Source organism: Mycteria americana, chromosome 1, assembly GCF_035582795.1.
Source record: "Mycteria americana isolate JAX WOST 10 ecotype Jacksonville Zoo and Gardens chromosome 1, USCA_MyAme_1.0, whole genome shotgun sequence".
In the NCBI taxonomy this organism is placed as follows: Eukaryota; Metazoa; Chordata; class Aves; order Ciconiiformes; family Ciconiidae; genus Mycteria; species Mycteria americana.
In genome coordinates this window covers 148,470,225-148,483,117 of record NC_134365.1, presented here as the reverse complement: position 1 = coordinate 148,483,117, position 12,893 = coordinate 148,470,225, and the positions used below count along the sequence as shown (strand labels likewise).

The 12,893-nt window shown below is 48.7% G+C and overlaps 1 protein-coding gene across 9 annotated transcripts in view; it reads left to right on the top strand.

Annotated features, from left to right (window-relative positions):
• Positions 1-4,620: 4,620 nt before the first annotated feature.
• GABRA5 (gamma-aminobutyric acid type A receptor subunit alpha5) overlaps positions 4,621-12,893 on the top strand; it is a 58,098-nt gene continuing 49,825 nt past the window's right edge. For 2 of the 9 annotated variants that reach the window (XM_075523555.1, XM_075523545.1), the window contains exons 1-3: positions 4,621-4,759; positions 5,454-5,508; positions 6,111-6,263. In XM_075523555.1, coding sequence (XP_075379670.1) covers positions 6,178-6,263 — 86 coding nt within the window. In that variant the 5' untranslated portion in view covers positions 4,621-4,759; positions 5,454-5,508; positions 6,111-6,177. Of the gene's footprint in view, positions 4,760-5,105; positions 5,171-5,453; positions 5,513-5,585; positions 5,674-5,735; positions 5,942-6,110; positions 6,264-12,893 lie in introns of those variants that run through there. The other 7 variants (XM_075523495.1, XM_075523562.1, XM_075523503.1 and 4 more) reach the window with 6 other exon arrangements.

The following is a 12,893-nucleotide window of genomic DNA, read 5'->3' as shown; positions in this document are numbered from 1 at the left end:
AGCTGTTCATCTAACACGTGGAAACAGACTGAAGCATAACAGATAGGATAAACCGCCAAACAGAAAAAGTAGCCTTTCGTTCATTTCTAAACTGAATGTGTGCAGAAAGCAACCTGCTCAGGATTAGCTTTGGATGAAGTTTTTAGACCTTTGAACCCGCAGATTTGGGAATCGCAACAAATAGCACGCAGAAGCATCCGTGTCGCTTGCTAAAGATGTTGCTTCTCAGAACCAGCTGGAGTTTTGCTGGGACAGAGCAGGCGGTCACCTGCCTCTCTCTCCCAGTGGCACCACTGATCTATTCTGTGTCACACAACAAGGGACCAACTCTCTGAGCAATTCTTCCCAATGCTACTTTGTCCCCAGCCACCTTTCACAAAGCTCCGTTAAGTGCTCTCTATTGCCACCGGGATGCACAAAACAAACCATCAAAACACCAGGTCCTAAAAGCAGCCCTGTCTGCAGCGTGGCCTGTCAGACAGGTGAAATGCAGGTCACCGGTCGTGTTTTATGGGTGTCCACGACATCATAGAGTGGGCATGCATGAGGGAAAGAAAAGGCTTTTCATATCCCTCCTTATCATTCAGAAATACACCAGATGCTTCGAAGTCTAGCACACTCTAATACCTCTCACATCAGCAAGGTTATTTGTATCAATACACTACCAGGTACAGTTGTGAAACAGTGTGGGAAAAGTAATACAGAGTTTCACAGGGTGACACGGTTTCCATAGCTTAGAGGATCACAGGATAGCTGAGGCTGGAAGGCACCTCTGGAGATCAGCTGGTCCCACCACCTCCTCAAGCAGGGTCAGCTACGGCAGGTTTCCCAGGATCGTTCCCCTTCAGGTTTTGAGTATCTCCACAGACGGAGACTTCACAGCCTCTCTGGGCAACCTGTTCCTATGTTTGACCACCCTCAAAGTAAAAACCTGTTTTCTTGTGTTCAGATGGAATTTAATGTTTTTTGATTTATGCCCACTGGCCCTTGTCCTGTCAGTGGGTAGCGCTGAGCAGAGCCTGGCTCCCTCTTCTTCATTCCCCCCTCCCATCAGGTAAGATCCCCCCGAGCCTTCTTTTCTCCAGGCTGAACAGTCCCAGCTCTCTCAGCCTGTCCTCATAGGAGAGATGCACCAGTCCTTTAATAATCTTCTTGGCCCTTCGCTGGACTTTCCCCAGTATGTCCATGCCTCTCTCATATTGGGGAGCCCAAAGCTGGACCAGGTGTGTCTCACCAGGGCTGAGTAGAAGCCTCTTGACTGTCACCTCTACAAACACTGAGAGAGAAAGGAGTGGAAATGAGACTTTCACCCTTTGTTCAGATCCAGTCTCTGTGTTGAGAGTGGTCGAGCTGGTGTTAGCTGATGGTTAGGGATTCGTGCAGCGACTGATGAATTGGGACTGCTCTCTATTGGAAAAGGAGTTGTGTCACCAAAATCACTGTCCCAAGTGCTGCCTTTTTCAGAGTCCTAGCTAAGGGGCCAAAGGCAGAAGATTTCATGAAAACAGGCAATCCTCTCCACCTAGATGACAGAAGTGAAATGTTTTGGCAGAAGAGAATGCCTGTGAAGAGCCAGTGCTTGGGTCAATACCCACAGCACGTCACACCTCCACGCAACTTCATGAGCTTTCTGTAGCTCTCTTGGGAGAAGAAGGACCGGCTTGATCAATGACAGAGACGCCCTTGGCTGCTGGAGAAGCAGGCCATTTTCCAACACAGAATGTCACAGTGTTAGGACTTGGAGTGCATTTCCCAGGGAGCTCCCAAGTGTGTAAGTACTCACGCATGCCAAGGTAAAAATCACAGCCCAATTTGCCTGTACTATTGTTTCAGTCCCGTGTAGAGGATGATCTAGCTCAAATGCATTTGTCTCCGCAAATAAGCGACATTACTTAATGAAGTGGGGAGGAGAAATGTCAGAGAGGGACCACGCAAAACCTCCCAAATATGAAATGGCTTCTGGTAGGCTGTGTTGGCTTTTGCTAAACACCAGCGCAGAAAACAACCAACCAACCAAAACATTTCCTAGACCACAATAAAAAGCAATCGTTTCATATACTAAATTCAACACATCCTTTAAAACCGAACAAGGAGGCTAAGAGTACAGGTAGGGTAAGCGTGAATCACAAGGGAGTGCCTGAACAAGCACACAGCGGAGGACACGTACAATACAGCGCGCTCTGTTGCTTGCTGTAACTCCGCTGTCACAGGTCAAAGCCACCATCCTGCAGGGTTCCAAACCTGAAAACCTACGCGATTAATGTCCGACAAGCTCTCAAGAAAGCACCTTTGCCCGGGAGTTAATGCCTCGCATTACAAACAACACGTTTCAGGCACATTGCGTCATTAGCTATAATTAGCCAGCAAACAGAGCGGGGTCGGTGTTACACCGCTACCACACAGACGGGGCTACAGGAAGGCAACAACCCGACGCTGCCGTGAGGGTCCCTCAGATGCGCTTCCCCGCGGGTAAAACGGCCACCCGCGACGCCTAAGCCACCTTTTCCTCCCAGCCGCTTGCTTCTCCCTGCACTTGCGGCGCCGCGCAGCACGCCGCGGCTTCCCAGCGGCGTTTCCGGGCGCCCTCTTCGGCGAACGACCCGCCGGGCCCGCCGGCCCCGCACCGCGGCCGCCGGGGCCCGGGGCTGCCGCGGCCCTCGGGCGCCACCGCCCGCCGGGCGCCGGGGGCGCTGCCCGCGCCGGGGCTGCGTGGAGCTGTGCCGCCCCCTGGCGGCGGCGGCGCGCACTGCGGCCCGCGGCCCAGGTCGCCCACCCGGGTGGCGGTGGCCCCGCGGGAGAGGCCGGTGGGGCTGCGCGCGGCGTGGGCGCAGGGCGGCGTCTGTCACGGCCAGCGCGGCTTTCTGCGTGACACGGGTGTTGATCAGCTGGCCGGTCCGCCGAGCACGGCGCTTTCTCGCTTATTTTTTTCCTCTTTCTTTCGGCTTCTCTGTACCGTTTTCTTGCTGTTCCGCTTCCCCGAGTCTTACGTGCTTTCTCCCGCTGGTGCTGTGAAGTGGAGCTGCAGCATATGGCTTCGCGGAGAAGATGTTGCGAGTCAGAGGCATCAAGGCCGGTTCTGCTCGCCGGAGAGCTGGAGAGGGCAGCCCAAGAGCACGCAGCTCTCACCCGCTCGCGGGGAAACTCTAGGCCAATACATCTCCGGCTTGCTTTTGTAAAATTATTTAAAGATCACGTATTTTTACAACATCACCTATACGGACGTATGAATAGTTCCTACTAGAAATCAAAGCACTGTAAAAAATCTGATTTAAACACTCCTAGGCAAGAACGTTATCATGAGAAACTACTGGTGCTTCATACTACTTTACGCAGATATTTTTAAGCACCGGGAAAGCTATTCTGATAGCAACATTCATTCACAACTTCATATTTATTGAAGTCACTAAGGAACAACGAGGAACAACATATGTCATTGGCTCTGCGTTTAAGATCATAAATCATTGCTGGAAAAGCCGAACGCAGCTAAGCACCACATATAACCAAAAAAAAAGGAAAATTTAAATTCATAAGGACCAGTTTTCAGTTCAAACCGTGCGGACCGTGAACTAGGCACGCGCATGGCAGCACCCTCTATGGCGATGAGCTACAGAATCAATATCGATTTCAGTGGAGGGATTAATTTCCTAGAGCTTTTTTATGGATATAGGGAAAAGACAAATGCTTCATTGATCCATAATGTTGCCTGAAAGACAGACATTACCTCGTTAGATCTGCTAATTTAATAACTGAGTTTGGAGTATTATTTCGAAGTATGGTCACAGCAGTAATATTGAAATCATATTTATCACGTGTAATGTGCGCGTGTTACAAAATGTTGCATGCATCTCAAGGAATCCACAGGAACTGGGACTATACAACACTCATTTCATCTTTTGGGTAGTTCTAAACGCACCAATCCTTCCACACCTGCAAGCAGTACATAATATATGTGACTTGGACGCGTAGCAAGCGTAACGCTCCCTATATTGAGGTTGCGAAGCCGTGCATCCATTTTTCTGGAATAACACTACATAGAGTCACAAGGAAACCTCGAAGTTATCACAGGCCACCCGAAATTTTTAATACCGAGAAAACCCGTGGATGTCTAATAATGAGGATGTATAAAGAGTTAATGTTGCGGGTTAAATCCCCGCTTCAGCATTGAAGAGTTACGATGGTTTAGATGAGGTCCACTGGCTGCAGAAGAGGACTACAGATACAGATCTATGTGTGTACGGGTGTGTATATGTGTATATGCTTACATGCGTGTGTGTAAGGAGTCTACATACGGGCAAGCCTCACCCGCTGTCGGGGACGGCCCTGCCCCACGCTTACACGACACCTGCACGGCCGGGCCGGGGCAGGGGCAGGGGCTCTCCCCGCGGAGGGTCGGTGCCGGCCGGGCTCGCCCAGGACGCTGCCCGGGGCGGGGGGCCGGCGGGGCTTGCTCCCGGGAGGCCGGGGCGGGGAGCCGGGGAGCCGCAGGACCTTCCCGGGGCTCCGGCGGGGCCGGGCGCGGCCCCTCCCGGGGGGCTCCGCGCTGGGGTCCCCGAGGGGCGGGCGCGCCCCGCGCACCGACCCGCGCTCCCGGCCGCGGGCTCGGCGCGGAGGCGGCGCGGGCGCGGGCGCGGCGCTGCGGCGGGGCCGCGCCTGCCAGCGGCGGGGAGGCAGCGCCGGCGCTCCCGCACCGCTCCCGCTGCCGCTCCGCAACTTTCGGGCAAACACCGCCCCCTCGCCCTCGTCCCCCCGCCAGCGGCTGGTAAGCGCCGGGCTCCCGCGCCCGGCCGGGCCGGTGGAGGGCGGCGGGGAGCCCTGCCCGCACCCCCCGGGCGGCCGCCGCTGCACCCCGCGCCGCGCACATGGCCGCGGGAAACTTTGGCGGGCGGGCGGGGTGGGGGCACGCCCGGGGGCGCCGCGGGGGTGGGAGGGGAAGGAGGGAAGGGGCGGCGGAGCGGGCGCGGGCGGGCGGGTGTCGCCCTCCGCGGAGCGGTGCGGAGCGGTGCGGAGCGCCCCGGGGCGCAGTGCGCGGGCGGCGGCGGAGGGGAGCGCAGCGGAACGGGCGGCGGCGGAGGGGAGCGCAGCGCAGCGGAGCGGGCGGCGGTCTCCGGGCAGGTGCGGACGGGCCGGGGCTGCGCGGGTGCGGAAGGGAGCGGCGGCTCCGCAGTGCCCGGTGCGGAGCGGCGCGGAGCGAGCGGGACCCGCCGCGGGGCAGCGCGGGCCGGGCGGGGGGAGCCCCGGGGGGCGGCTTGTGGTCTGGGCTTTTCGCCTTGCTGCGCCGGCGGGGCGGGGAGAGTAAGTTGCCGAGCGGTGTAGCGCGGGGGGCACAGGGTTCAGGTGGAAAATCCAGGCAGCTCCCCTCTGGGCGTGTTTTGGGGAGTTGTTTTGGGGTTTTTGTTGGGTTTGGGGTGGGGTTTTTTTGGGTTTTTGGTTTTTGCTTTTTGCTTTTCTAATAGGGCACGGAGGAAAACGTTAGCGCACAATGCTGAAATTGGTGATCTGGTCGCTGAGGCAGGTATCCGAAAAGCGGCAGTCGCAGGAGCAGCTACATTACTGTCATTCTTCATGCTAGCGTGAGGTTTATGTGCCTTTGCGAGGAAGGTCACTTTTTACCCCCCCATCATCCCACCCTCTTTTTGCTAAGCCGTGCATCAGCAGCGTCAATTCCAAGAAGCAGTAGGTGTTTCTTGGCATTTCAACTGGGATTTTGGAAAGGGAAGCCGGGTATTTAATGGGAAAAAATTGCGATGGAAGGAAAGGATGCGGAGGCTGCACACAGCCCTGGGTTTGCAGGCGTGTGGAAGTTGTCGAAATAGGTAAAGGGTCGAAATTGGCATTTGGAAAATGGTGACTATTTCTTTAGTTACTTATATGACGGACGAATATAAGGGAAAACTGGGCCACTAAGAATTTTTCCTGTGTTGCAGTTTGCTGTCAGCAGAAGGTAAAACATGTCCTTGAAGATATACAATTTTACATAAACAGCTGATGTTTACATAAGCCTAGATAAGTTTGTGAAAAACACAAGATACCAGAAGATGCGGTGTTAGCTGAACTCGGCTATCCTGCTGTTTGTCCGCGTAATAATTTATCTTTTTTTTGTATCATTGCAGCGTAAGAACAAAGTGAGCAGCTGCACCTTTACCAAAGCAACCACCTGCGTTCCTCCTCTCCTCTGGAATGGACAATGGGATGGTCTCTGGCTTTATCATGATCAAAAACTTCTTCCTCTTCTGCGTTTCCATGAGTTTAGCCAGCCACTTCGGGTGAGTTGCCAATTGCGTTTGAATTTTTGCTGTGGGTTTTTTAAGGAAATGGAAAACCTTGGCTCCGTGTGGTGCGGAGCCGCCGAACAAAACAAGCGGGCTTTGCATTTCATCTTAACGTGCTGGTGTCAGGGGGAAGGGAGAGATTTGCTTTCCTGCTCAAATTTACTGTCTCCTATCGGTTCTTTATGCCTGGAACGCTCTTGCGGGAAGGCTTGGGGGGCTCGGGGAGCTCAGACCAGGCCCACAGCTGCTGAGTGCTCTGACCTGGGTGTAGCACAGCCGGGGGCTGCGGTGCTCCCTGCCCCCGTGGCTGCGACGAGGGGGGCTTGCACCTTCCCTCTCACCTGGTGGGTGCAGGCTATAGGCAGTAGTGCAAGACTGCAACAGCAGGACTCGGTGCATGCTGCTAGCTGGTACAGGCTTTCCTAGCAAGTAAGCTAAGATCGTCACTGCTCAGAACGACGGCCGAGTTTGAAACTTGCTAGAATATTTAGAAATTGTGTTTCCCTGAAGCATATAGCAAGGAATCCTGTTTCCTTATTTTTGCTTTGGACGCTTTCCTGATGGTGATATTCTGAAAACTGTATTGAAGAAATACTCCTACTATAGCTCTTAGAAAAAAAACCAACCAAAAAACAAAAACCAAGAACAAACAGAAAACCCCTATTTATATGGGTTTTTTCCTAAAGCCAGAGATCTTAGGAACTTTCCAAAATCAGGCTATGCAATGGAGTCTAGAAAAAGCATTTTGCAAGTGCTCTGGAAACGTAGGTTGATTCTTCTTTGTGGAGGAGAACAATTATTTATGATTTCACCAGAAAAAAATGAATCCTCCCAACGTGCTGATTCACAAGCACACCCATCAATTCCTTGCTATAAGAAGATACAAAATGGAGATGCAAATCAGTTTCTGATTTCAAGCAAAGTGATTTTTTCCAGATTGGAACTAGGAGAAAGACCAAACTTTGAGTGATGACTGTCTATGCTGTAAGCAAAACTTAGCCCTGTCTCCAGCGTGTGTCCTATGTAGGCAGGTGGAAGCCTGTGACCACAGTGGCGTATACGAACGGTTGTAGGACTGCACACTACAAAGGATGCAAAAAGCTGCACACTGATTTATTCACCTTGGAAAAACTTGGTCCTGCTTTCACTGTGGTCTAAGGCAAAACTCGCCCTGAACTTTGTGACAGAAATGAAGAGGGCACAGGTAGTGTGGGACTGGTTTTAAACTTGCCTTGACGTGGTTGTACTTTGACAAAGTATTACCACACTGAGAAGATCTTGAGGACTATAACCTTAAGTCCTCCCTGATTGTCCATCATCCCTGCAGAAGGCAGCACATTGCAATAACTGAGCATGACCTGTTTGGTGTGGGGTCTGTTAACTCCTCCAACAGAAGAACAGACAGGTGAGGCTGCAGAAAAAGAGGCTTTAACTCTCCCTTTCGACTCCAAAGCAAATACTGAATCTAAGTCCCAGGAAGGAATTGGTGTGACCTGTAACCTGGCAGATAATCGGAACAGGACAGTTAGGGGAAACTAGGACACGTGTTTTCTGTGAGTTACTCAAAAAGCTCCTGTGCACTAAAATGAGATCATCACGTAACCTCCCTCCCATTTCTGATCTAGTAATTTTAGTCTGGGCCTGCAGAGATAAGCAGCTCCAATTCGCTGCACCATTCACACGCTGCCTTAGGGCTGAATTTTGACCCTGCTCAAAAGACAGAAGATGCTCCAGCGCTTCTGTTTCAGAGGCAGAAGCAGTTTCAGAATGTAATTTGCTAAGTGCTTTGGGACTGACTCTTCAGGACAGAACGGTACAATTTACATGTAGGCTGGTATATTAACTGCAAGAATCTACTACTGATAATACTTGCTCTTGCTACCAGGTTCTTCTTTATTAACTTCATCCATGTTCAGACTGCACTGTTACATTGCAGTGCATTTTGCAATGTGCTAGTTAAAAGTGATTGGTCAAATGAGCAGAAATTAAAAAGCAAAATATAGTAGGACATTACAGATGAAGGCAGAGATTTGTCTACCATTCTCCATAGTCATTCCATATTTATATTAAATCATAAATACAGTTTTTGCTGACATAGCCAAAGCCACCTTGGGGGATTTTGATGCACAATGCCTGGTAAAATAAACAGGAATTATGTATCTCAGTCTCCTAGGCTACTTCAGAAATCTCAGCAAAAGTCTGTGATTAATGTTTAACATAACCGTGGAATGACTATCGAGAGTTATCCACATCAATAGGCAGTAGAGAAGGACTGTAGGCATAGTTGGTAGAAGTTATTTTAAGAAAAATCACTGAATTAAAATTCAAAGATATAAATGAAACAAGAATAGGATGCCAGGCCCCTCACAGTTGTTGGTGTAACAGTTTTATGAGTCTACTTCTGCAGAAACAGTCCAGCACGAGTCAAGGCTTTTTCAAGCTTGCTTGAATTCAGCCTTGAGTTGTATAATGCTCTAACGAGTTAAGGTATTTTACTGAAGCATTTCAAGATAGTTCACAATTGTCTTGAAAGTAAACATTAATAATAGAGCTAGAGAATAATTAAAAGTCAAATATAACCGTGAAGAGTGTTTCCAGGTGAGACAAGAGGCTGATTCCTCCCATTTGTTCTACGTGAAGGATTGCGCTGAATTCAGACTCGGTTTCATGAGTGCATGGCCCACAGGGTCAGGCTGACAAAACCAAGCAGAAGGTGGGTGCTCTCCTGGCAGGGGGTCAGTGGAAACGCAAAATAATTTGGACTCTGCTGCCTTCAGGCTGATGCCTGCAAGAGCGATGCTGTGAGGCTGAGCACATCAGTCGGGGAAGGAAATCAATGTACGCAGGGTCCTGTCCTGCCAGACTCCGCGGGTGCCGTGGCACTGCCCAGCATCTTGCACTTTCTAGCCCTCGGGGAGCCCGCGCAGTTGCTGCCCTGCGAGGGTCGGTGCGATGGGTGACTGCCTGCACCGAGATCTCCCTGAGATGAGGTAGCACGTGGTTGGCCCCATGCCGGCCAAACTTACTGCGTCCTGACTCTTTTTTGCAAGCCCCAGACTGTCCATGGGGACATCTCTGGGGACGTGCTGGTGACGCACAGTCCCTGTACATTTGCATTTTAGATGTGCCATTTCAGAAAACTGTCCGAGAGCCAAAACCAATGGGGACGGATGTTGTTGGTGTAACCACAGTTTAGTTGCCATCTGCTAATAATATTTATAATAGTAGAAACACGGAAAACAGAAGATCTCAATTAAATGTAGCCAACGCAAGACTTCTCTGTACACTGTAAGAATTCAGTCCGTGGCGTGTCTGTAGTTTCACATACTTTTCCACTAGCTCACAGTCCTTATCACTAACACCATAATCCTGCTATTTAGGCTAAACATACCTCTCCTTCAGGCTGTTATTTCAAGTTAGTCTCTGCAACCCTAAGCAGTTAGTTCTGCTGGGTTATCCCTTTCCAAGTACTTGCAGATGCTAGGGAGTTCTTCCTCATATTTTTAAGACTAATGTAAGAATTATCATATGCTTATGCAGTCATGCTTATCCCTTTAGGTTTTTTTTATTCTGTTTTCCTTTCCTTCTCCATGTCTCCAGATAGCTTTTTGAACCCATTGGACGATTTTAATAATTGGAAAGCTAAGTGGGTACCTAGAACTGCTTGGAGGAGGCAGACAGACATCAGTCAATCCCTCTGCTGAACAGAAAGCTACGGCTTCAGCATCTCTGTTTCGCTTGGCCTGTCGGCTGGCCAAATAGCAGGCGCGTACCTGCAGGCCATCCAGCACGTGCTTGGTGCAGGATCAGGCCTGGCACGCTTTGCCTCCCAGTGAAGCTGCAGGTCGGTGACTTGGGGAGCTGAGAGTACTGGGAGGTGTTTAACTACTGGGAGAAATTCAGGATATTGAAAGGGGTGTTAACGTGCAAGGGGGTGAGGACGATAAGACGTCGCCCTGTGAAAAACAGGCTTTCATTGCACTGCTCACAAATTGCTCGTTTCCAGAAGGTAGTAAAATACTGCTCTTGCTAAATAAAAGAATTAAATTATTCTTTAAGGATCTGCCAAGACCATTAAAGTTTCATTATTTTCAGTCAGTCCTCTACCCTATCCTAATCATGTGGAAGAATTGAATCTTCATTGCACAAATTCACAAAATACCAGCATTTTCATATCTCAAGAATCTGCAAGAAAGGGATGGTAAGAAGCTAACTTAGAAAAGTAAATCCTTTCATGTCTGGCCAGCTGACAGCACCCAAAAATGTGCAAGTGCGTTCTCTGCTGTCTTTTCCACAAAGTATTAATTTGTCTGAAGTTCTGGTATAATTCCAGTCCTATTACAGCAAGCTATTGGAAACTCAACTCTTAAAAGAGAGAGAGAAAAAATACAACTTTCAGTCGCAAAATACTCCTCAGTTATTTTTCCAGTGTCTCTTACTTTTTTTTTTTTAAAGTTTTAGGAAAATCATGAAATATCTACCATACGTTTTCCTCTTATTACAACTAAACTATGAATAGTACCTGTCATGATTTTGACTAGATGGCAAAAAAGACAGTGATGTTTAAAATTATCAACTCCTCGGAAGAGGTAGCTGAGAATCTTTAGAGAGTTACTACATTTTACACTGATGGGCCCCTTCTGTGGCTTCTGATTTTTTCAGTCACCCTGAAATTGCAATATTAAATAAATGTGATGAGAAGTATTCCTGGTTGGTTTAGTTTATGTTCAGTAATGAGCTTTAAATGTAATTATCTTTGAATTTTCTTAGCATTTTCCTAAGGTTCTTTTCTAGGTTTATTTTTATCCATAACTGAAAATGTCTGCTATAAAAACATTTTTGGTTGCAGAGAGGCAATAATGTGCTTACTTACTAATATGTTGAGAAAACCTAATCTTTAGCTGTGTGGAACTAATTTAGGATATCACCTGTTTTCTCACTATTCATAGAGCTATAGTATCTAATATATGCACGTAACTTTGCAAGTACAGTTTAAAGGTCTCATGTCATAAAAGACAACCTCAGCACTTACTCCAAAACGTGAGTTGCTATTTCACCAGCAATCTCAAAAATATAAATTAAACACTAACTTTTCTGTGAAAGAAAAAGTATCGTTTGCGTTAATGGCAAACAGGAATCCATCTACAAATGCAACTTCACATGATACTGACATTTCTCTGAAATTCAGCATCAGATGCCTTCTTTTTCGGGTGAAGCGATCTGCCAAATCTAAATTGGATTACAGTTTTGCAGATGAAGTGCAGACTTTTTATGAATCTTCACCCTAGTTGTTTCTCCATCTTTTTCATCTATTAATTAGCTTTTCTTGTGGAGATATAAAAGTATTTCAGCATTTGAGGTACGTATACTGTTCTTGTGAAAGATGTACGTAGCTGAGATAGAAGGAAGCAGCATCAATTACTCTTGTTAGATTCAGTTATGAGAACTAAGTATATTTTGTCCCATCCCCAAAAATAGTTCAATGAAAGTCCTCCCTCTGAGTTCAATTGGCTTTGAATTCAGCCATAAGCACTAAAAATAACAAGCTTTTTCAAGAGCAGGGAAACTAGTGAAGCTTTGTATCCTGTGCCCCCAGCACCGTACCTTTGCAATAATCCTGGCTCCGCATTTGGCATCCCTTGTTCCCATCTCCCATTGCAACAGCTACATTTTACCTCTGCGGTCCTTTTCTCCCAGGATCTTTCCTAATCACCCTGCAAGTCTCCTCTATATCTCTTAATTAGCAGAGAGGAGGTGGGCTGGTTTTGCTGAGGCTGTTTCTGAGCTACATGCGTGCTGACTGGCCCAGTCAGCGAGCCGGAGGGAATAGATGACTGCTGACCTCACATTTTTACTTAATGAGGCACTAATTTAGATCGCTCTCCCTTGTCTAGTCTCTGCTTCTCATGAAACTTGTAGGAATGAGATGAAGTTTGATCTCTCTGCTTCTTTGTCAGATGCACTGGAAAATGAAAACGGGTTCCTACATTGATACGGTGAAGCAGGCAGACAGCATGATGCGTATCTCTGTCTTATGAAAAAAAGAAGCTAAAATAAATGAGCAAAGTTTCAAATAGTATTCTAGGATTTTACCGAAGCATTAGTTATTGTCGCTGCATATGAAGAACCTCTGTAACTTCTGTCTCCTGTTTGTATTCGTTAGGCTGCTGCTTGTAAACATTCACCTTTACCTGGTGAATCCCTTTGGTTACGATTGACAAAAAAGTATACAGTGTTTTGTCTTGAAGGACGTCTAAGTTTCTGTAGTGCAAGGACGTCTAATGTTTCTGTAATCAGTTTGCATCTGCTGGATTAACTGTCTTTCATTATAGTCAAACATGTCCGCGATGTTGTCCGCCTCAGCTACTCACTGGAAGTTGTGGTCACAGCATAGCAAACAGAATTAATTTGGTCTTTTGACCACAGAGAGACGGGACGGCCTGAAAAATGGGTGAGATCTGCGGCTATGCCTCCACCTGCAGCGAAGGGGAGCTCCTTGGTGGCCTTGGGCTCGCCAGTGTTGAGCTTGTTGAGGGTCGCAGCAGTGCCGATGGCCCTCGGGCCGCACGGAGCCTCCTCGGCCAGGCGTTTGCACGTGCTTCGGTGTTCCTGGGGATCGGACCC